Genomic DNA, 23,030 nt, shown 5'->3' on the forward strand with positions numbered 1-23,030 from the left:
CATTTAAATTTTTTAAGAAGCGTTTAACCTTTAAAATGCACTCTGTTGGTCAAAATAGTCTTGTAGGATTTTTATATTATTAGTACATTTTTAAATAAATTATTTATTTCTTGTACTTTGACACTGATTGTCAGTGAAGCAGGTACAGTCTAAGACAGTTTAAAAGTTTTACATACATGTTAATTTTCAGTTTATGATTTGAGTTATTCAAAAATGAAATATGCACTGTCTATTTATCTTAGATTGTTTTACATTTAAATTATATTTTTATACTTATTTAAGAAAAAAAATTCTTGTATGTAGTTTGTCTTTTTTTAAACCAGCTTGAAAAATGATCTTTGGAATCATTCTTGTTGTTTTTAATGAGCAGTAATATTTATTAATGAGTAGTAATAAACAGGTATATAGAAACTTTATTTTTGTTCAATACATGTAAACTAGTAAGTTCTCTAATTTACCTTGTTTTTTTTTCTGTTAGCACTGCTATCAAGTGTTAAAAATATTTAGTGATGTAATCGCAGCTTTGTGCACTAGGCTTCAGTGTTGTATTATATTCTATAATAATTATTTAAGTGCTATGGAGTCTAAGAAAAAAGAATCTACTCTTTATGAATTTCTGAAAATAAAATTCAATAGTTTAGAATGTGAGAATAATTTGGACTTAATTTGTGCATGCTGCTCTCTTATGCCACACTTAAGGACGATGCTGTGTCTCACTTAAGCCCTGAGCACCAACACTTCATGTAACCCCTCTAAATATCGGTGACATCCTAGGTCAGTTGGAAAAAAATACACTTAATCTGCACGTTTATACCATTTATTAATATTTTATGTTTGAAATGTAAGAAAATTTATTTGTATTCCATTATCATACATGTACTCTTTGTGTATTTTGTTTTATTTATTTTAAAGCAAAAGAACTTCGATTTAGTAAAAAATATATTTGAAAGTTATATTTGAGTTAAACGCATGTTAACAGTTCAATTTTTTTATATTTCTATTCTTTTTTGTTTTATAGTTTGCAATGACCGAACTCAGTTTCAGACCATTAATCATGGATACGTAGAAACACTTAGAAGGAGTGTTAATTTTTAAAATAAAATAAACAATAAATACTTTTTAATATCAGTGTTTATTTATCTTGCTTATAAGGATTAGTTTTAATTGAAGTCATGTAGCCTGGAGTAATTGCTTGCGAATTTTTAAATGCGGCAGATATTGAATTTTAGTGAAAAAATATTTGACAATACTTGCGCATTATTTTTATTGTTTATATTTTTATTTTTATTTCAGAACCCAGTATCCATAGTTCCTGGACGTATAACACCAATTCCTCGCCTTGATGCATGATAAGCATGACATCCTATTAGATTGTCTAGTATAATTATGAGTCATTTGAATTTTGTTTTGGTGGGTATGGTGATACATATGTGAAATGTATCCTGTGACCAGTGAATTTTTTTCTGTGTGATATACCAATCAACCTGTGATTTTGATAAAAAATATAGTCGTACATTTTATGGGTAATGTGAATTTTAAACTAAAATAAGGTGCATGCAAAGTAAGATTATCTAAGTAGAAATTGTTATCCATTATTATTATTATTATTTTATTTTTTAATATAATTTTTTTTAACTTTCTACATTAATGTTGCTTATGTATTATTTTTGCTTAAAGTTGAGCCATGAAATGGCATGTGCTTTTGAAAGCCTGAATCAGCTTTGATTTCATTGTGTATTACATTTTTCTAGTCTTGTTATTTTATTATAATTGAAATCAACATTTTGGTTTTTTATGAGTATATTAATTCAATGCTTGAGAGTATTGAGGAAATTGAATTTGTTTTAAAATTCTGAGACAGTATAAAACCATGGTGAGAATTAATTTGTCAAAGAGAGGGTTCAGTTTTATAACATGAAAGTGATCCAACCAATGGTAGATTTTTATTATGGAGAATCATAAAATAAATTATACACAGCATTGTTGTATTAGTAGTCTAGTCTCTCTTATTATTTTTGTAGTTAACTGGATAAAACTTCAACTTAACGATTTTTGAAATTTGCCTTTCATTTTTTTCTTTTATTGTATTTTTTAACTACTGCTTTAATAATGTGGACCAAATTTTTGACATTGATGTTTCTTAAGCTACAAATTAATTATTTAAAAAAAATTGTTGCCTTAGAAATTTTAAAATTAAATAATTTTCATTTTGTTTTGCTAGGGAATTTTGAAAGACAAAAGTTACTGTTGTTGACAGTTGAAGTCAAGAGTTCAAATAATTATAAGTTTAGTCACTTTCATCAAAATGAATATGTTACATATAGTACATTATACAAAGCTATGTTATTTTTCTTTGTGATATTTGGAATATTTTCTATTTGTCAGAACCCTTTTTTCTTTGTGTATTTTAGAAGTTTATCTCTTTTATCACTTAACTATTTTCCTTACTATTTGTTGGGTTTTTTTTTCTGTTTGTTATTGATTTAATGTATATTTTTATATAAAATAGTAAAATGGAAAGTTGCTTTATTTTCACCTGCATGTCCTTGTGTATGGATGAATGTAAACATAAATGCAGTGTGTACAAATGATAATTATTTTAGTCACAGATTAAATTATTTTAAATACTTTGAAACATTTTAATAGTTTTGTAGTAGTAATATATATTGTTTATGGGCTGACAAATATTTATCATCCTGGCCCTCTGTGCAAAAACAGTAAATTTTTCTTTTTTTGCCATTGATTTTTCTCGTTTTCTTAACTTTCTTACTTTTTGTAGATACCTCATACAAATTACAATTAAAAAAACAAGAACACATACATTTATACAAATATTTTCTCATAACATTTCATTAATGTTCATTATTTTGTTTTGAACATCTTTCTTAAAACTGTGTTTCTGTTTGTGTACTTTGGAAATCTTTTTATTGTTAATTAGACTAATTTTACAATTATAGGTAAAAGAAAGGGATGTTAAAGATCCTTTTCTTAACAAACTATCAGCTAATTATCCTCATATTCAAACAAATTAATTCGTTAAATTAACAGTTTATACAACCCTGATGACGATATGATTTAAAGCTTGTCAATAAAATTATTTTCTTTTGTTACACAATTTTTTTTTACCCATCTATGATTTCATGTAAAATGTATGTTTTAATTATGTGCATTAGACTGGTTTTTATGTTACCTACATTGAATTGGATTATTGTAAGTGAAAAAGTTTTCTCAACGCAATTTATTTGGTCTCAGTTCTATATTTTTAGTTGTTATGTCACGAGAAATGTTCAATGATCCTCCCCAAAAGCAAAAAACTTCGTCCATTAACATATCCATATTACCACCTTCCTCAATAGATAATTTTCGTTTTTTAAATAATGTTTTCTTCAAATATTTCTGCATAAAGTGCACTGGTGAGAGTGTGAGACCCCAAAATTTGTTGTCGAACTTCAGCAGATTGATAGCAATATAAAAATATAGAACCAAATCAAAAAGGAATTCATTAATAATTTTTTCTTAGGCTGCTTTTAGAAGGTAGATAGTTCAAAGATTCGGCATTTATTTTACATTTGAATTTGTAGGGACTTCCTTCTTTAGCATTTAAATGTTCATCTTTGCTAATTCGTTAATCAAAATTTTCATTTAATGAAGTACAGAATTTTACTCAGGGGTGTGGAATCAAGGTCTACATTGCTTAATTATTATTTTCCTAGGTACCATAGCCTTTTCCTAGATATTGGAGGGCATTTGCATAGGATATGTTCTGTTGTTTCTGTCTCCTCTAGTCATAGTCGACACTTTTTTTTATATTTTTTTTTAAAGTGATATTTTGATTAATAATGTTCTGTAAAATAGACTCTTAGGATGGGTGTCAAGAAGGATATCCCTGTAGTAAATGATTTGGAACCACCAGAACTCAGCCAACTTGTCTGGTGGCCAGCAGGGACAAGAATTGCTCATGCTCTCATCCTGACAAGTTGACACAATTCAGCATTCGTCCTTCACCATTTGCCTAGTTGAGTCAACTGAGTTCACCATAGAAAGCGTTGACATTGCAAGTTTCAACGTGGAACAGTTCATTGAAGAAATTCGTATTTATCCCGCAATTAGAGACAAAATTAAAAGGAGATAATTTTGGATGGAAGTGTCTGTTTCCCAATTTTGTTACAACGAATGAACTCATACTTTTCTATGACTAGTTTTCCTCCTTTTTTGTACAATAAGTGCTCCTGCTTCCCACATTATACTGACATTGGGAAGAGAAGTTGATTCCACAAGTTAATTACGAATGTTCAAATTCAAATTAGATGTGAAACCAGCTAAGAAAAGCCTTCACAAGGCAACTAGTTGAGAGTCAATCAAACCGCCGCACTTGAAATTAGGAGGCATTAGGATTTTAAATTCCTTTCTATTGACTAGGATTTCCTCTGTGGGTTATTTTAGCGAGTAGTCTTTTTGCTTACCTCATACCTGATAACTTTCCCAGTATTTGTGGCATTCTTTAGTAACCCAAGACTCCAGTTCTTTTTTTAAAGTAGCTATAATTTATGCTATTATTGTTTAGGTCCCTTTTAGCTATTATGTCTGCTGCCTCTTTGCCTGAAATTCTCCCATGACATGTAATCCACCTTAATATTACGCTATTCGTATATCTCAATTTGGTTGGGATATTCAGACAGTTTCAAAATAATTTGGATTTAATTTGTCTATTTTAATCTGTCGGCTTTATTGTATTATTGTCACACCCTTGCAATGTGTGTTATTTATTTGATGTGCACGTTTCTATGGCTAACAATTTGGTATGAAAGATGGTTGTAGTGGATCAGATTTTTTTTATACATTATTACATTTTATTGCAGTTATGTTTTAATTTTTTTTTTAATTTGTGAGTTTCCATTTCCATTCCTATTTTATCTTGTTTACACCTACATTCCTTAATATAGTTGTTTTAATACAAAATTTGCATTTAAAATACATTCTATGATCAAAGTTTTAAATTATGGGGGGGGGTGAGAGAGCTGAAATTGTTTGTATGAACATTATATATTTTCATTTCAGACAGGCTCCAGGGACAGCGATGTGAGCATGATAAACACAAGGATCAGCCTGCCTGGGCTGGATGGCAAACCACTTTAAGTTACCACGCTTTATCATAATTTTATGACGAAAAATTTAAAAGCTAGTAAATACTTTGTTCTATGACGAGTAGTAGACAAACGAGGATAAATCAACTGTATAATTGTTTATTTAATTTTTTGGCTTTATGCTTATTTTATTGTAAGTTGTTTAGAAATTCGATTTTTTCCCTGAAAATGCTTTAAAAGTTTGTTAAATGTTTGTGTACTTTAACAATTGCTTCAAGGTTGGTTCATCCTCTTGTAAGTGTAATTTATTGTTGTGTTGCAAGTCTGCAAGAGAATATTGGAGTGTTGGTACTAACAAATTCATTAAGACTGAAAATGAAATGCTAAAATGAACAAAAACGCCATAATTATGGTTTTTAGATTTCAAGGATGTCAAGTTGTTTTCTATCTTGGTCCTATTAAACAAAAAGTGATTTTAATGTCTTGCAAAGCATTGTCAAATTAATCACAAGCAAATTTTATCACCATTTGCAAATTTATAAAAATATTCCTTAACATAAATTAATAATTTTTATTCTAGTCTACCTGTTCAAAACAGCTTGTCAAACCTTTATTGAATTTTTCATAGTCTATAGAAATTGTTACTTTCTATTAGATTTAGCAATTTAATTTACTAGTAAATCCCTAAAGAGCATGATTATTTATTGTGTTTATTATAAATATTGTTTGATATTGTATTTATTGTATTTGGTTGTGAAATAGATATTAATTAGCTTCCCAATTTTATGGAAAATATCATGGAACATATTCAAAGTCTTACATAAGTACAAATTGACTTTTCAAAAAATTTGACCACTTTATTTTCACTTTACACCTTAAGTGTTTCTTATCCATTTGTACTTTATTACTTGTATATATTGTTACTAATAAAAAAAGAACTAAACAAATACTTAAATATATTAACTAAAAGGTACATATTGTCACAAAAAATAAATCGAGCAGCCAACTAGTTTGATTTTATAACTTATGTTCATATTGTGATATTCATATATTGTTGAATTACTGCTTAGTTGGGCTGTGAAATTGAAGGAATTGTATGGAACAAACTGGTTATACACATTGAATAAAAATGATACAAATACAAATGAATTGATGTATTTATAATTTTTCAATTACAAATAATCCTCTGTTTGTTTATACTCCATATTTGGATTTTATTTCAGGAGTCACTTTGAATGCTCTTCCATGACCTGGGATGATCCAATCAGCTAATGCAATAACTTTTTTCCGGCTTTTCCTTTGTAATTCAGGGTCTTCACTCCCAGCCTCTATCCAAACTGATTCGTTAAACAGGTCATCTTCACTCTCGAATAAATCACCTGTTAAAATATTTGTTTTTCATGCATGTTTCTTAATAGGTGTAACTGAATTAACTCTCACCGGTCAGAGCCACTTTTCCGTCGAAAGAATCGACCAACAATGTGACACAGGACAGTGTATGGCCAGGAGTTGGTATTACAACCAGGCCTTCATCAAGTTCATAATTATTTCCTGTTATATTGACATGAAACAATTTTTTTGTTTTTTGTTAATAAGAGATTGGTGAATTGCAATGGATTATTGATTAACCTTGACTGAATGGCTCCTTAAAAAATCTAGTCCCTGATTGAATACAATGGCCTACAATTTGTTTAGCTTTCAGGAACAAGTTGTTGTTTCCGACATGGTCTGAATGGCCATGGGTGCAAACGACAAAATCTACATCATCTGGGTTGACATTGTGGTCCTTCAGTCCTGGTGAAAATCCATATTAACTGACAATGGATTACAATTTTATCCCGGTGCTTGGCTTACTCTGCAAAATATGGTCTTTATCCCAAGCAGTCATTGTGTCAACAATCACATTGTGCCGCCCAGTAACAAGCGTGCAAGAGCAGTTAGCATGAGAACCACCACCTTCAATTGGCCTGATGTACCCCTCACTTATTATGTGAATTTTGTATGGCATATCGTGCCTATAAAAACAAATAGAAATAATTTGTAACCTAAAAACAGATTTGAAAATATTTTAGAACACAATTTAAAGAAAATTTTTGTACATTTTTTATGTAGTATTTGCATACATTATTAAAAAAATTTATGATTAAAATTTATAAAATGCATCGATATTAATTGACCGAAGGTGTTAATTAAATGTGAATTTTTAATTTATCCTCATGTTATCTTGTTTTTCTGTTTCTGAAAATTTTGTTAAAATATACAAAATTGCCTGTACGTGTAAATGCATATTACAAATATTGGTATACATGTAATATATGTTTTTTATTCTCCTAATGAAAACACTGACACTATGGCTAGTGGTTACCTGGAGGACATTTTATGAGACACCAACAATACTCTGGCCCTCAATATGAGTTATTAAGGGATGAGAATATCTTGAGGCTGTCAACAAGGCCAATTTAAGGCAATGTGGCGTGCTCTCGGGATAAGAAAGGGGGTGGGCAGCAGGGTTATGGATCAAAAGCTTGGTGTGGAACTTTAGAAGGCAGGAATCAGATTAGTTTGTTTACAAAATGTAAGGAGCTTTCACAATTTGAATACTTTTAATTGGAAGAATGGTTGCACTAGATTGCTTGGTGGAACCCCACAGTTTCACTCCATATGTTCAGTAGTTGAAGTTGTGTTTTGTATAAGGTGGACTACGAGGGATGAAACACCAACATCTCTTCCTAGTAGTGATCCCTAGCAAACACTGCACTTCACAGGCTGAAGACTGAGTGGAGCTTGACTGGCCCTTCAAAAAGTCAGAAGGGGCTCTGGGGCATCCCTATCTGCAGGGAGGTATTCCAACTTAATCAAACCATCATTCCTCATTTCCTTCACACTTTTAGATGCACATTATCCTGCCATAAAAATCTTCCCCTCTGTCAAGCCAAGGTGCATAACTATTGGGAAGTCTAGCCTTATTAAAGAAACAATGGATACCAAGCAACTTCCGTTTTAAATAATGACTTCCCCTGTCATGTGAGGTTCAGACAGGGGACAAATCACCTAAAAATCAAAATTAAACAAAACTCCAGCTCCCTCAAAAACAAAACTGCAGCTTGGAGAAGACAAAAGAAGTTATTAAAAAACCCTCAAGCATATACTTATGGATATCTCAGAAGGGGTGGAATAGGCGGATGCTGCAGATGCCTTAAGGTACGATGTTGACGCTTAGAGAAATAAGCAAAGAGGAACCGCAGAAATTGCATTTTTTGAGGCTTGGGGGTCAAAAGCACAATAAATTTGATATTAAGGGTTTGAAGGTGTACAGGCTGACAACTGGCCAAGGCAGGAGCAGGCATCATGCATTTTGGGCCAGAACCGCAAATTGACACACCCAAAGCATACTAAAAGCAGAACTGAACATATGGATGGAGAAAAAAATGACTGCATTGGATGAATTCATCGGGTGAAATACAATCGGAAAATTACCGCCTCAAAAAATCAGAACAACGAGACAAAATCCTGCCAAATGTCACAAAGAAAAAGAACCATCGAAGCATGTCTTTTGAGAGCAAAGCATTGGCCCAGAAAGTACCATGAGGGTAGTGCACTTATCAAAGTTTCGAAATCAAGAAGGGTATCTTATACATAGATCTTTTAGGTAATAGTGGAAGAAAGGAAGACTGACCATCAGGGCCCTGAAGAAGGAAAGCATGAAAGTTTTGGCTCATGTTCAGATGGAAGAGAAAACTTAGAAGCCTTATTAAATTGACATTTCTAAAGAAAAACATTGTCATATGTGGTTTGTTGTCACACTTTTCTTCAGAACAGACTTTATGCTGAGAATGATTGTATATGATTAAACAGCTTGATAGCAATTCAGCTATTTGCAATTTCTTGGTAGCATGCGTTTCAAACCATTTGACATAAATTTCTTGTTTTACATTGTTTATTACTGCTAACAAAACGTTATTTAATGTACGATATATATACATCCTATATAAAATGGTGAAATAAAAAAGGAAGAAATACCTTTAAAGTTAATGGTATTTGTAGAAAGTCATAGGGTATTACATTACATTCTTTATGTAAGAGTTAGGGATATCAGCATCAAGCCAACAACGTTATCACTTTCTTATCTAACGTACACGTTCTAGAATCAAGATTGGGTTGGCACCACTGCGAACGTGAACCGCCATTTTCAACCTGCCATGTTAAGGAACAGCAAGAATAAGTAAGTGAATATTAATCTTATTTAATTTAGTGCATGTGGGATATTATTATTTAATTATTCTATTATTTATGCAAACGAACATAATTGTAAAAATATTATTTATTTTGTTTTACCATAATCTGTTATTATGGTGTAGTGTGTGAATCACTCTTATGCATTATATACAGTTGGTCAAAATAATATTGGAACACCTCTATTTTTTCTTAAATCTCGAAAACATTGATACTAAATTTATTTAAAAACCAAATCCAATTATTTTTTTTGTTATGCTAACAAAATATTAAATTGTACACAAAATTTTGCTTCAAAACACCTTTCTACTGTACCAGTACTGTTTCGACTCTTGAAATTCATATTCTTATTTATTATTTCTGAGTGAATCAAAATTCACTCAACTATTGCCACCAAAAACTGTGGTTGGTTTTTATATAAATTTAGTATCTGACAATTAACCTTTATATTTTTGAGAAGTAAGTAAAATGGAGTGTATCGGTGAAATAGAAACAAACCTTTTAAATTAAAATAATAATGCACTAAATTGATTAACTATAAATTTTAATTAACAACAAAAACCAATAACATGTGGTGGTATTCAATACGTAGAATTTGGATTTGGATTGTAATACGTACATACACTCATATGGTCAGTTGAACCTATTGGCTTTGCATAGCCCACAGGAAATGCTATTTGTCATTGAGAATAGTATCTTCCTTTGAGGATAAATGATAAAGATGGGAGGTCAGGGATGAAGCCATAAAGGTTAAAAAAAAAACTTGATTTCTAATGTTAAGCTTTCAGCTGCATTTGAGGAATATTGAGTAGAAGAAGGCATTAAATACAGCTGAAAGCTTGACACTAGAAAACAAGTTTTTTTAAAACCTTTATGGCTTCATTCCTGATCTCCCATCTTTATCATTTGCTGTTTATAGTAAATTGCCAGCAGACTCGAGAATCACGCACCCACCCCCGGGTGTTGGCAGTCCAGGGGCAGACCTCAGTCTTATTCAGTCTTACCCATCCAGTCACTGATGCTGAGCTCTTGAGGGGGGTGCTGTCAACAGACAGGTCAATTAAACACCCAACGCATGCAGTTCCAAACCCATTCATACTCACGTTCATTCTTAAATACATTCACTCCTATTTATATACCATTCATTCAATTAGGTTGATGGTGTTCTCAATATTCCTTCATCATCCTTTACAGGTATCTCACAACCAATCTAATTGAGGGTCGATGGGGTACACGATATTCCACCATCGACTTTCTCATACGTTCCAGCAAAAAAAAAGTCACTGATCACATTATTTCATGACACTTGCCCCCATCAGAGCTTTGTACTCAAATAATAGCTCGGAGTGGTGCTGAAGTGCTTGAAAACAAAATCCTCTCTACTGCATGCCAGGATATGCAAGAGAAGAGGGGAACAAAGAAGCAGATACTTTCTCATTCCCTATACTGTTCTCATATACCGCTGTAACAGTAATGTTCCATCAAGTTTTTAAAGTTAAAAGAAGTAATTCAAAGTAGTGAGGAGTTTTATTTCATTCCAAACTAGGAGCTCTCGGACGTTGTTCAATAATATCAGTTTCAGGACCACCAGGAGCAGGTGTTTGGTACCCAGTAGTTTGTATATTGGTGAATGAAGAAGATAATCTCACTGGTGCTCTAGATGTTTTGTATGTGCCTTCAGTGAACATCGGCGTTTCTGTTGTGTCTATGACACCCCATACCTCTAATTTCTTAATTTGAAACACACTATACTCAGCCAACGGCCAGTAATTGAGGAATGTCTCACAGGTTCTCGCAGTCCTTCCTAATCTGAGTGAATGATCAATAAATAAACCATAGCAATCTGCGTCTCCTCCCATAGCCTAGAGAATCAAATTTTATTAATAATCATGACTTTGTATATTTCAATTAAGGAGTACCAATCCATAAGTTGTCAAGAGTTGTATGTTCTCATTGTCTTCACTGGCAAAATATAAATATACATCTGGTCTCAGTTGAAAGAGGAATGAATCTTCATCACCTTTTGAGATTTAAGAATACAATTGAATCATTTATGTATTAAGATTTAAACTAACACTGAATCCAAATACTTACCATACCAATTTGAAGTCGCCTCCCATGGTTTTGATGCATGCCCTCCAAAAATATACCCTTGTTCGTCTTGCACAAATATGAATGTTGGTGCCATATCTTTGAGGGCATGCTGCATTTGATCAAACCCTCCCTGCCCATTAAAAAGTAGAGTCCATTTATCAGTATGACTGGTGGTTAATGAATTCAACAATACAACATATGATAGAGCCATATATATGGTGTTTTCCATACTTTTACACTGAAATTGAAATTATGATGCTATTTTCATATATCATGTGCTTTGATGCAAAACTTACAGGGGTCGGGAGCAATGTTTTACCAGGGGCAATCTTATATAAATTGTAAATTCCTTGAAACAACTGGCGGTTTATTATATTGAATAGTTTACACCGATATAGCCAAGATTCCACATATCCAGCAGTCACCTACAAAATGTTCTTTCAAAAATCTTGTTTTTTTTTAATCTGTCATTTTCAAGATTTTTTTTACTATATTGTTGTGAACTTCGCATGTGCTCAGCAAGCATTTGGCAACTTGCCTATTATCACCAGTGTAATTGGTGTAACCAAGTTGCAACCATTGGTTCATTTCAGGAAGATTGAAGAATAAAAGTAAATGCATGTAAGATCCAATTATGTCTGTGATATACTGAAAAAGTCAGTTTTTTAAACTAAATATATCATATAACCAATTACTGTATATAAGTGTTATTTTGATTGAAATTCAACACTGACTTCGATAAGATTGGCCATACAAGTTTCTTGTGGGTGGTCATCCGCACTCAAACAATTTGATATCATAATCACTGTCAATGCTCTAACTTGGTTTTTGGCCTCTACCAAGTTCCAATAAAGTTCGACATAAGATTTAAATGGCATTTCCCTTTTGTTTTTACCAAAAAGTGAATAAACTAGTCTTGAAAGTAATCTTGGTTCCATTTTCCTTTCCCAATTTGCCTGTAAAAATGAAATAGCTCATTAATGTTGGAATAACACTGAAATTTTCTCATCACAAATAATTTACAAACTTACAATAAGAAGTTCTCTCGGAACTTTTGTTTTTGACTTTGAATCACCTTTAAATCCCGCTAGACTTGTTCTCATCCTTTCCAATTGGGAGTGGCCTATGATATTTTGCGTCTTTGCTCGCTTTGCTTTTTCATCTCGTCTTCTTTGCTCAGCAATCGCCATCAACTGTTCCATTTCATTCCCACCAGTCTCTGGACAAGGCAGTTCAGCCACTGGTTCAGTTTCCAGTGATGATTTACCTTTCTTTCCTTTTTTCTTTTTTTCCTTCTTTTCCTTTTTCTTATCTTTTTTTTCATCTTTTTTCTCCTCTATCTTGTCATCTGGTACACCCCCTGGAATTGGTTCTTCTGCTTCATTACCTTTTGATTTCTTGTCTTTTTTTTCTTTCTTTGGTTTTTTCTCCTTTTTTGATTTTTTCTCCTTGCCTTTATCCTTTTTCTTACCCTATAAATGGTGAAATCAAAATTCATATATTGTGGTATGAAACAAGGGCAATGTTTGCAAAGTCATATTATGACTTCAAAATCTCCTCTTATAATACAGTTATATTTTATAGCAGGAAATTACTTCTTATTTTATAACAGGAAAAATCTACTTTCTTTCTCGAATAAAATAATAAAATTTTAATTTTAAGCATTAGTTTAAAATCTTTCAATACAATCAAATCACAAAGTAAACAACGCTTATACAGCTTAACTTTTGTATAAATCAATTTGGTCCCACTCAACTTGGTAATCTTTTATAATAATGAAATAAATATCTTGAATTAGCCAAAATATGGCGAGTTGCTGGAGAGAAATACACTAACTACAATGGCTAACATCAAAAGCACCCATGATATTGAGCTAACGACCTTCCACACAAATACAAAAAGCTATAACAAACTCATATCAGGAAGCCTGCCCTCAAACCTACAACAACAAGAAGAAAATTTGCTGGTGGAATGATAACCTGGCGGCACTAAGAAAGAAAACTCGCAAACTTTGGAATAAAGAGAAAAAACAAGGAATACTGAAGAATATAGTAAAACCCTAACAGAATACAATAGAGAGATTAAAAAGGCGAAACAGGAATCGTGGAGGAAATATTGCAAGGAAATTGAAAACATCACTGAGGCAAGTAGACTCCACAAAATCCTCGCCAAAGACCCTATAAACCCCATCGGAACACTAAAAAAACCAGATGGAAAACAGACACAAACCGGAAAGGAGACATTAGAAATCCTAATAAGCACACACTCTCCAGAATCCAAAACTATTGCCAAACTGGATATAAAGGAGAGTGCTGAACCCGACAAAGGCCACAAAGCCAGCAGGGAAGATTGGCAAATAGCTAAAACAGTAATCACCTATGATAAGATTGAATGGGCTATCGATAACTTTAGCCCAATCAAATCTCCAGGAACAGACGGGATATACCCAGTACTACTACAAAAGGGAAAAATAACACTAATCCCCCTACTTGTAAAAATATACAAACGTGCCTAGCAATGGGATACATCCCAAGCATATGGAGAACTGTAAAAGTAGTTTTCATTCCTAAAGCCGCTCGGAACAAATACACAGACGCAAAATCGTATAGACCGATTAGCCTACCATTCTTTCTACTCAAAACACTTGAAAGGCTAGTTGAAAAACATATAAGGGGCAGTTCTTTAAAAGAAAAACCCCTTCACAAATATCAACATGCTTATCAGAAAGGAAAATCATGTGAATCAGCACTACATCAATTGACGTTACAAATAGTGGATTCACTGAACAACCAAGAAATAGCATTGGGAACCTTCTTGGACATTGAAGGAGCATTTGACAACACTCCTTTCGAAGCAATGGTTACATCACTCAAACAGCGAGGAACAGACAAAACCTGCTGTAGATGGATAGAATCAATGCTAAAAAGCAGGAATGTGCAGGCCTCCATGTTCCACGAAAAAGTAGAAGCAATGGTGGCGAGGGGGTGTCCGCAAGGAGGAATATTCTCGCCTCTGCTGTGGAATGTGGAGTGGACAACCTCATATGCAAACTAAATGAAAGTGGAATTTACACCCAAGGCTATGCAGATAACATTGTCATACTAGTTAGGGAAAAATTCGATTCAACATTAAAAGAGCTCACCCAAAGAGCACTAAACCTGGTGGAACAATGGTGTTTAAAATGGGGACTTAAAATAAACCCCTCAAAAACTGCTTTAACCAAGAAAAGAAATATAGAAATACAAGGATTACGTTTCTATAACAAAATGCTGCTATTAAAAAATGAGGTCAAATATCTAGGAATAATCTTTGATAAGAAATTAACCTGGAATCCTCACCTGCAAAAAGCAAAAAGTAAAATATCAGCAGTAATAAGACCCAGAATAACCTATGGATTACTAATCTGGTGGAACAAAGTTCAACAAAAAGTAGCTACCCAAACATTAGGCAGCATACAAAGACTAGCCAACCTATGTTTCACAGGGGCAATGCAACCCCTACAAATGCATTAGAAACTTTGCTAAACCTACCTCCACTGGAAATATTTATACAAGGAGAGGCTAGGAAAAGCTCACTTAGGCTCCAGAAACAATTAAATTGGATGGGAACTAAACAATTCAGCATACAACCATAATCAACAAAATCAGACACCCATTATTAGAAATGGGAACTGATTATATGATCCTGGAAACAATCTTCACAACTTCCTATAAAGTCTCGATGGACTATAAAGGAGAGGAAGAACACAGGAGAGCATCAGATGCAGCATCAGATGCAGCATCAGATATAGCAACAGATCTCCACAACATGGGTATATACAGCGATGATCCCATTTGCAGATTATGTAATGAGGAGGAGGAAACAGCCACTCATATCATCTTCGAATGTGAAGCAACAGCTCAATGGAGGTTTAACCTACCTAACATACGGAAAAAACTTAGGGAATCAAATTGCAGCAGCAACAATCAATGACCTGATTTCTAAGAAGAAGGATTGAGTCTATTGACTGAACTAAGGAACTAGGAAGGTACAATAAGCCAGAAGGCTGCAGTGCCTGGGGAGTACAAACCCCGCTTCCTAGTATCCTTTTCTACCATACCATACCATAGCCAAAACTATAAAAAAGTTAATATATGTAACACCGACATTTACAAATACAATTTGGAGGACCAATTTGGTGAACTGTTCCTAAATTTTTTTTTTATGTTTATTATTAAAAGGTATACAACCACAAATGGGTCCAAAGCTGCGTTGATTCTATATGAGTTAATGAGATGAGCAACAAGAGGTAACGACGAGGGCTACCGTCACCTCCCTGAACTCAAAGCCATCTCACTCTTCTATTCTTTGTATGTCAGAATTTATTTATCAGTTCAGTTTCGGTAAGGGACAGAAACTGTCTTCTGATCTTAGATGAGGAATCTTTCAAAATTTCGGTCACATTATTCACTAGTCTATATTTGACTCTAAGGTCTTTGTAGGTTCATGAAGTCAGAATATGCCTAATGGAGATCACTTCATCACAAGTTGTGCATTCTGGGGGTGGCTCTCTAGTCTTGAGGTGAATGTGTGTCAGTCTTGTATGTCTTATCCTAAGCCTAGCCAATACAGAGTCCTCTTTCCGCAATGTTTGCATTGCCGTACCCCACTGTTCGACATCTCCCTTAATTTCTCTGAGTTTGTTTTCCTCAATGTTTCACCATTACAAATGCCAGAGGTCCCAAATTTTTCCTTTAATTAAAACTGCCAAATGTTCGCTAGGCACGTCCAGCACAGGAATACCCTTCGATGCACCACATTTCGCTGCTAGGTCAGCCTCTTTATTGCCTCTTGTACCTCAGTGACCTGGGATACTCAAAAAGATACTACTGATCTTGTGCAATCTTTTAAACTGACCCAACTAATACTACTTGTGAGTATATGGACACATTAGAATGATCAAGTGTCAACCAGTTTAACAAGTAATAATGATCAGTAATCTAATAATTTCAAGTCTTACAGATGCTGTTATGCATTTATTTCAAAGTATTTTTTTAATAAGATAGGACATGGCAACTGCTGAAAAACGTGTTCAGGTTTATAGACATTTTATCAATAGATCTTTATAATTTCCAACTCCAACTGAAATACCAAGCTAAAAAACCTCTTGAACATTTAGTTTTGAACAGGATAAATAATATAATTATAAGATGACATTGTCAAAATGTATCACAAGTTTAAAAAACTGTTTTTTCCAAAAGATATTACCATTTTGTCTTTTCACTTGCAGAATCTACGTCCTTTACTTAAGAGATTATAGAAGAGCCCAAATAAGCAGTTTTTGTTAATGAATTTAGTAAATATTACAATAATAAATTTTGTACTACCAAATAATTTAAAATGCACTAACTAGAGAATGTTTCTTAAGTATTGGCTTCCATATGTTCAAAAGGGATGTAAATTTTCCATAATAAGCTTCATTTGTGTACAAATATAGTACAGCTGTGCATCAGAATTTTACATGTATGTATGCATATACAATTTTTTTTTAATGATTGTTTGCAATTGAGAATGAGCTTGAGAACTGACTCAAAACTTGGTCAATATTGAAAGGATCTTTGTCTTGTTTTTAAGTCCACAGATTCCTTATATATAGTTGCATTTATCTCAGTAACAAAAATAAGAGCCAGAAATAAAATACAAATAATCTTTGCTGTTTTGGTCTGAAGCATTTCTGATTTTTGTACTTCTTTTGTTTTAAACATATTTAAAATGGTCAATTAATTAAGTATGTAGAAGCTGATAAAATAATTAAAAATTTAGTATATTTAAAATGGCTTTGTTTGAACTGAAGATGGCAAAATGTTGAAATGACAGACCAACCCAATATTTGGTATCAATCAAATTACAGTTTCATTTTTGCCCCAACTTGTAGTCCAACATCCACCCTCAACATGAAAATATTGATGGGGGTAGTTTAATTTTTTCCATTCAGAATAAAAAAAATGGATTGAAATTTATAGGGTTAGTGCTGGCTTTTTCTATGTCAGGACTAGGGAATTAAAATTATTTTCATTTTACCAACCCTATATTGTTAGATGTTATCACATAGACCCCCATTCCAAACTGACTTGGAGCTTTAAAATACTACTTTTGTAATGGGGTATTTCAACTGCGAGGTTATTTGAGCCATCGGAGTGCTGGTGTTAAAAAAAAAAAAATGTTTCTGGAATGGAAGGCCGGAATGGAATGGTATTTGTACCCAGACTCACCTTACAGTGGTGAGTGCCGTGTCAACCCCTAAACCATTGCGGCCACCAATGCCCCACTTTTATTTAACATTTATCTTTAAAATGTTTAATAAATTACTTTATAACATTCTCAAAGGGGTATATAATTATTGAAAAGCACTCCAATGAGCAAGGTAACAATATTTGTAAAGCGCAAAGGCTGCTTGTGAATGATACATTAAAACGGCTGACCACCAATTTTATTTTAATAATTAAAATAAATTAAATTTAATACAAATTCCATTAAAACCTTGAAAAAGTGCCACAAAATAGTGCATTTCATCATTGTACATCAAACTATTGAATGAGAAAGTTTAAAACCGTTATTTTTATTTACTCGATCAAATAAAAAGTTTTGATTTTATGATACTTGTTAATACTTTTGCTATTTGAAGAGCATATGCTTAATTTTAGTTTAGTTGATTTCAACTTTTAAGATTACAATTGAAATTTATAAAAAAAAGAATAATTTCTTAACAACATAATTATTCCTTGTTGGCTAATAAAGTTCTTGGTCTACTTAAAATTATAAGGTTTGATTAATAATAAGATAGTTTTAAAACAAAAACCTTTTATTAATAGTCACTACTACAAATTTATTTCTTGAAAATAAATTATAACAAAAAATAATAAAAAGTGAAGTTTCATTATTCCTTCTCGTTACTAAAAAAATAAAAAATATTATTAATATACAAAGTTCTTATTGTAATTTCATAAAATAGTTCTTACTTATCTGGTGGTAATAGATCTAGATCTACAGCGTAAGACTTCCGTCCAGCAATTTCCAGTAGAGAACGTGCAGTTAAATCTTTGTCGTGTGTATTTTCCCTTTCGCCCTATGTATTGATTACAAAAAATTGTGTTTATTAATATAAACTGGCCTTGAAAAATATTCCACAAAGGCTTACAAGTTCAGCTGGTGTAGGATCTGCCTTTCCAACTCCCCAAATTTCTAAATCTTGTATATCAAATTCCTTTATAACGGTATTAATCTTGTAATTCCTAAAAGTTGTGCACGTCTCGGATACCATACACTTTCCAAATTCAGAGGTAATGAAAAAGCCCCAATAACCAAACTGACCTCCCATACCCTGCCATTAATATAAATGTTAATCTTTTTCAATTTGTTTGAAATGAAGATCAATCGGAGAAATTATTTGAGGGAGGATCAGGTAAATGGTCATCTTTGAGGAAAGCACCAATAATGTGCCGAGCTTTCGTCATATATTATAACATTTTCAGGGTAGTAATGGCCCAGATTAAAATCTTGAAAGTTGAAGTTAACAAGCATTCTTTACAGGCCCAGAATGGAAAATACATGTTTTAAATATAAAAGTGTGTAGATATTACAAAGTTTTTTATGGATCTTATCTGTAAAGAATATATGATATAATATATGATGAAAGCTCGGCATGGTTTTGGTGTTTTCTACATCCAATGACCATTTCTCTTATCCTCATTCAAGTTAATATTTTTATTTATTCAACTATTAATTAACAGTCCAAATAAACTAGTTAGTAACTAACTTACCAATCCGTTAGGTAAAGTACCTTGTCCTGTATTGAAATACTGAAAGTTTTTATTGTAATTTGTTGCTTCAAAAATTTCAATACTTGGTCTTAATTGAAAAATAAAGCTATAGTCATCACCTACAATTTTTTAAATGCACAGTATAAATCGAACTGGATGTTACATCGACGTAACTCACCATAGAAATCAGGACGAAAATTCCAACTTTCAGAAGCAAAACCACCAATTAAGAGACCATTTGTGCCTTTTACCAAAATTAATGTTGGCCCTTGTGCAGATATGCATTTGGATAGGGTTGCCCAACTGTTGCCATATGTCTTTGATGAATACAAAAGTCTCCATTTTTCTATAAAATTTTTTTGCAGCAGTAATGAAAAAAACAATACTTCTCCTGCTGTCATTATTGTCTTTTCACTATTATTTGTATTTACAATCTAAAGGTAAAAATAAGTACATTTAATAAAAGAACATTCCTTAATTTAGTTAATTCAAGGTAAATAATTCACCTACGGGTTCCGGTAATTTCAAGTCATTGGGGGTACTGATTTCAAATATCACATTGTAAACATAATTAGAGAGGTCCAGAAAGTGTGTACTTTTGTACAACCAAGAAGCAAGGCGTTGAACCTCAATCTAAATTAAATAAACATGTATTAAAAAAAAAAAAAAAAACCAACTAATGAGCAACATCTTATTGCCTAACTATACCTGGCTATGGGAAGTAAAATCATGTAGGAGATATTTTGTAAAGGTGTCTGTCATGCTAAATGCATCAACAGTGGACAATTGTAACCAATTTTGGTATAATTCATTTTTCTCCAGTAGTTTTACAACTGATTTGACCATTGCATATACATACTGAAACAAGGTTTTAATAAATTATTAGTTTTTATTAAGCACAATATTTTCATTATGATAATACTTAAACAAATAACAATTCATGTAATCAAAAAACAAAAACACAACATAATCATAAAAAGTTTTCTTGAAAAGCACATGGAGCTGGTGTAAGGGGAAATGACAAAAATATAAAGTACTAAGTAGTAAGTTTAAAATAAATTGGGCAAACATCTGACTTACGTGGATCATATCATAAGTTTTCATTACTTGAGGATTTTCAAAAAGTACAAATAAATGAGCAGCTTTTTCATCAGGAGGTCCCTCCACAATTTGATGGTAGAAACTAATAAATAAATCTACTGTTAACGCCTGCCTTGAAAAATGCATCATCAAGATGCTTAAGAGCTCTGTAGAGAGCTGCTCCTTCCATAAATCCTACAAATCAAATAATGAATTTTAATAATCTAATGTTAAAAGAAGAGATAATAAAATTGAAATATAATGGCAGGTATGTTGATAGAATTAGAAAGAATATGTCCTTGATTTACTATTATTCTTATTTCTGGGAGCACATTTTTTCACTTCTAATATTTTGAATTATTACAGTAGTTTAGCTTCCAAATGTACACTATTAAATTCTCTTTTCTTAACCATTTCATCAGAGATTCCTAACCTAATTCACCATAACATTTTTGTAAATTTATGTTCAGGTTCAGTAACATGTAAAGAAATGTGTAGCATTTGTTAAGATGCTACTCCTGTCCATTACAAATCAGACTTTCTATTTTGCTGGTACCCAACCACATTGAAAAGTAAATGCAACTTTATTGATGAATACATATGAATGTTTATTTATAAAATTAACAACAATATATGTTGATACAAATATGCAAAATTAACAAGTTTTTACAAAAGTATTTTTTAATATAGTTTATTACAATCTTAATTTTGAAGTTGAGTTTGTTGCATAAGCATTCAGTTTATTTACACTGATATCTTCAGTTTAAATGCATTTCATGCAATTCGACCAAAAATCATAAATAACTTATTCTGTATGACAAACTTAAATAATAAAAATTTGAATGGAATTATTTCTTTCTCCACATTTTTGACTGCGTGGATTAATATTTCTGCTTAAAAGAAATTTTATCAACGAGTAATTATATTATAAAAAAGGTAAATGTATTGATTACAAAAATGTTCATTACCTTAAAAACTGGAAGAACTTAGGTTCATAGTTTGGTTGTTTCCAATCATTTTGGTCTCGCTATCTTTGCTGTTTTGGTCTGTCAGGTTCAGCTTGTAGCCATCGTAAGTGGTGGATCTATAGTCAAACCAATACTACGAAGATGAACCAAAATGATTGGACATGACCAAAATATAAGTTCTTCCAATTTTTAACATAATTAATATTGGCGTAATGTGTAAATACATTTATTCTTGGCAAAAAAAAAATGGTTTTCAACAATCAGCCTTATGCATTTCGTTGAATTGCACTAAAGCATTCTCATGATTTTATAATAAATGAATCATACTATATTGACAAAATTTCTTATAAGTAAAAACAATAATCCAACTCAAGAAAGCAAGGACTAAGAAATAATTTTTCTTCAATTGTTATTATTTAAGGTTTGTTGTACAAAATAAGTTATTTAAGATTTATGGATAAAATAACTTTTATTTGCTATATCAAGAATAAAGGAATTTATTAGTTTGATTAGAGCAATGTTTATTATGTTAATAATTGGAAGAAGTTAAGTTTGTAGTTTGGTCAGTTTCGATCTTTACGGTTTGCCAGGCGAGGTCTTAAATAATCCATACAGACAAGAAAGCAAGGACGAAGAAATTTTATTCCAATTTTTATTATTTATAATTTGTTGTACAAAATAAGTTATTTAAGATTTATGAATGAACTACTGCTATTTGCTATACTGAGAATAAATGCATTTATTTAGCTTGATTACAAGAATGTTTATTATATTAAGAATTGGAAGAAGTAGTTTTGGTCGTTTCCAATCATTTTGGTCTATCTTCGATGTTTTTTTTTTGGGGGGGGGGGCGTTTCTGCTTCTACCTATCATCAATTGTCAAAGGTGGGACTGACCAAAACATCGAGGACACAGGCCAAAATAATTTGAAACGAACAAACTATAAACTTACGTTCTTCCAATTCTTACTATAAACTTATGTTCTTCCAATTCTTAAAAAAATAAACATTGTTGCAATCAAGCTAATAAAAACATTTATGCTCGATAAAGCAAATTGTTTTCAACGACTAGTTTTACAAACGATTAATATTATACGATTATCACTATGCATAACTCAAGAGAATATTCAAAATAGAATTTAAGTTGTTTACTTAGCCTTACTCCGATTGGTACACATTGGGCGGAAATACAGTTTATAAAAATTATACAAAAGAACTACTATTTTATGATTTATTAATATAAAAATACATATTATATTCTGAATAACTCTGTATTACCTCAAGTTTAGGCGCTGACAGGATTGTATTGGGATAGTGTATTTCATCGTCACATAACTTTGTCAGAATATTCTTGAACTTGACGTTTATCTTTATACTGCCTCTTCTCGAATTTGAATGTTTGCCCCCCATTTTCAGCGGTCAATCTGCAGTCAATAGTACTTCAAAACAGAGACCATCACCAACACCCCGATATCAATTAAGTTTCAATACGAAATGCAGCCAACAGACAAGATCAATTAAGAAACGTTTTGTCAGTTACTTATCTGCGAACGGAACGACCAGCTGTGGATTCTAGTGATCTAATTTTCGTAGTTGCCTTGCATGAATTCGATAATCACCTTTTGTGCCATTGTGACGACATTTTACGAGTGTTGAGTTTGGTTAGGTAAGGCATTTTAGTCTCGATGACTGATCTACACTGATCACTTTACTGAGTTTGTTTATTCTCCCTAGTTTTGACTTTTTATAACATTTTCAATGAGTCAAGGATTG

At 32.1% G+C, this 23,030-nt stretch overlaps 4 protein-coding genes across 9 annotated transcripts in view; 1 reads left to right on the forward strand and 3 right to left on the reverse strand.

The window, feature by feature from the left end:
• Positions 1 to 6,233, forward strand: part of LOC106660772 (sodium/hydrogen exchanger 7) — a 28,717-nt gene extending 22,484 nt beyond the window's left edge. For 2 of the 5 annotated variants that reach the window (XM_014383678.2, XM_014383683.2), the window contains one exon: positions 5,059 to 6,233. In XM_014383678.2, the coding sequence (XP_014239164.1) occupies positions 5,059 to 5,136 (78 nt within the window). In that variant the 3' untranslated portion in view covers positions 5,137 to 6,233. Of the gene's footprint in view, positions 1 to 699; positions 775 to 1,018; positions 1,104 to 1,293; positions 3,104 to 5,058 lie in introns of those variants that run through there. The other 3 variants (XM_014383682.2, XM_014383680.2, XM_014383679.2) reach the window with 3 other exon arrangements.
• On the reverse strand, positions 6,224 to 9,215 carry LOC106660773 (metallo-beta-lactamase domain-containing protein 1). Of its 2 annotated transcripts, none has more exons than XM_014383684.2 (5): positions 9,105 to 9,215; positions 6,939 to 7,099; positions 6,714 to 6,878; positions 6,525 to 6,635; positions 6,224 to 6,463 (listed from the first exon to the last, which is right to left on the reverse strand). In XM_014383684.2, the coding sequence occupies exons 2-5, from the start codon at positions 7,090 to 7,092 to the stop codon at positions 6,279 to 6,281; spliced, it is 615 nt and encodes a 204-aa protein (XP_014239170.1). In that variant the 5' UTR covers positions 7,093 to 7,099; positions 9,105 to 9,215; the 3' UTR covers positions 6,224 to 6,278. The 2 variants fall into 2 exon arrangements, with proteins under 2 accessions (XP_014239170.1, XP_014239171.1); XM_014383685.2 differs by having other exon boundaries at positions 6,939 to 7,129.
• A 1,610-nt stretch (positions 9,216 to 10,825) lies between these two features.
• On the reverse strand, positions 10,826 to 16,861 carry LOC106660962 (TLD domain-containing protein 1-like). The gene is made up of 8 exons (XM_014384040.2): positions 16,659 to 16,861; positions 12,443 to 12,883; positions 12,146 to 12,367; positions 11,901 to 12,059; positions 11,708 to 11,836; positions 11,412 to 11,649; positions 11,237 to 11,337; positions 10,826 to 11,179 (listed from the first exon to the last, which is right to left on the reverse strand). The coding sequence occupies exons 1-8, from the start codon at positions 16,659 to 16,661 to the stop codon at positions 10,850 to 10,852; spliced, it is 1,623 nt and encodes a 540-aa protein (XP_014239526.1). The 5' UTR covers positions 16,662 to 16,861; the 3' UTR covers positions 10,826 to 10,849.
• Positions 16,862 to 18,255: 1,394 nt separating this feature from the next.
• LOC106660938 (TLD domain-containing protein 1-like) lies at positions 18,256 to 22,840 on the reverse strand. Its single transcript, XM_014384010.1, has 9 exons — positions 22,536 to 22,840; positions 20,291 to 20,485; positions 19,919 to 20,068; positions 19,721 to 19,843; positions 19,389 to 19,644; positions 19,211 to 19,329; positions 18,589 to 18,771; positions 18,410 to 18,516; positions 18,256 to 18,343 (listed from the first exon to the last, which is right to left on the reverse strand). The coding sequence occupies exons 1-9, from the start codon at positions 22,665 to 22,667 to the stop codon at positions 18,328 to 18,330; spliced, it is 1,281 nt and encodes a 426-aa protein (XP_014239496.1). The 5' UTR covers positions 22,668 to 22,840; the 3' UTR covers positions 18,256 to 18,327.
• Positions 22,841 to 23,030: the final 190 nt, after the last annotated feature.

Source organism: Cimex lectularius, unplaced genomic scaffold (genome assembly GCF_000648675.2).
Source record: "Cimex lectularius strain Harlan isolate CLEC.00 unplaced genomic scaffold, Clec_2.1 scaffold395, whole genome shotgun sequence".
In the NCBI taxonomy this organism is placed as follows: Eukaryota; Metazoa; Arthropoda; class Insecta; order Hemiptera; family Cimicidae; genus Cimex; species Cimex lectularius.

Coding starts and splice junctions, on each gene's coding strand:
- LOC106660773 (XM_014383684.2), bottom strand. CDS start 7,092: ATGCCATACAAAATTCACATAATAAGTGAGGGGTACATCAGGCCAATT. Junction 6,636..6,713: donor TAAGGAGCCATTCAGTCAAG/GTTAATCAATAA, acceptor TCAATATAACAG/GAAATAATTATGAACTTGAT. Junction 6,464..6,524: donor CGGAAAAGTGGCTCTGACCG/GTGAGAGTTAAT, acceptor ATATTTTAACAG/GTGATTTATTCGAGAGTGAA.
- LOC106660962 (XM_014384040.2), bottom strand. Junction 12,368..12,442: donor TTCCGAGAGAACTTCTTATT/GTAAGTTTGTAA, acceptor TCATTTTTACAG/GCAAATTGGGAAAGGAAAAT. Junction 12,060..12,145: donor GTATGGCCAATCTTATCGAA/GTCAGTGTTGAA, acceptor TGACTTTTTCAG/TATATCACAGACATAATTGG.
- LOC106660938 (XM_014384010.1), bottom strand. CDS start 22,667: ATGGGGGGCAAACATTCAAATTCGAGAAGAGGCAGTATAAAGATAAAC. Junction 19,844..19,918: donor ATTTTACTTCCCATAGCCAG/GTATAGTTAGGC, acceptor TATTTAATTTAG/ATTGAGGTTCAACGCCTTGC. Junction 18,517..18,588: donor ATCCTACACCAGCTGAACTT/GTAAGCCTTTGT, acceptor ATCAATACATAG/GGCGAAAGGGAAAATACACA.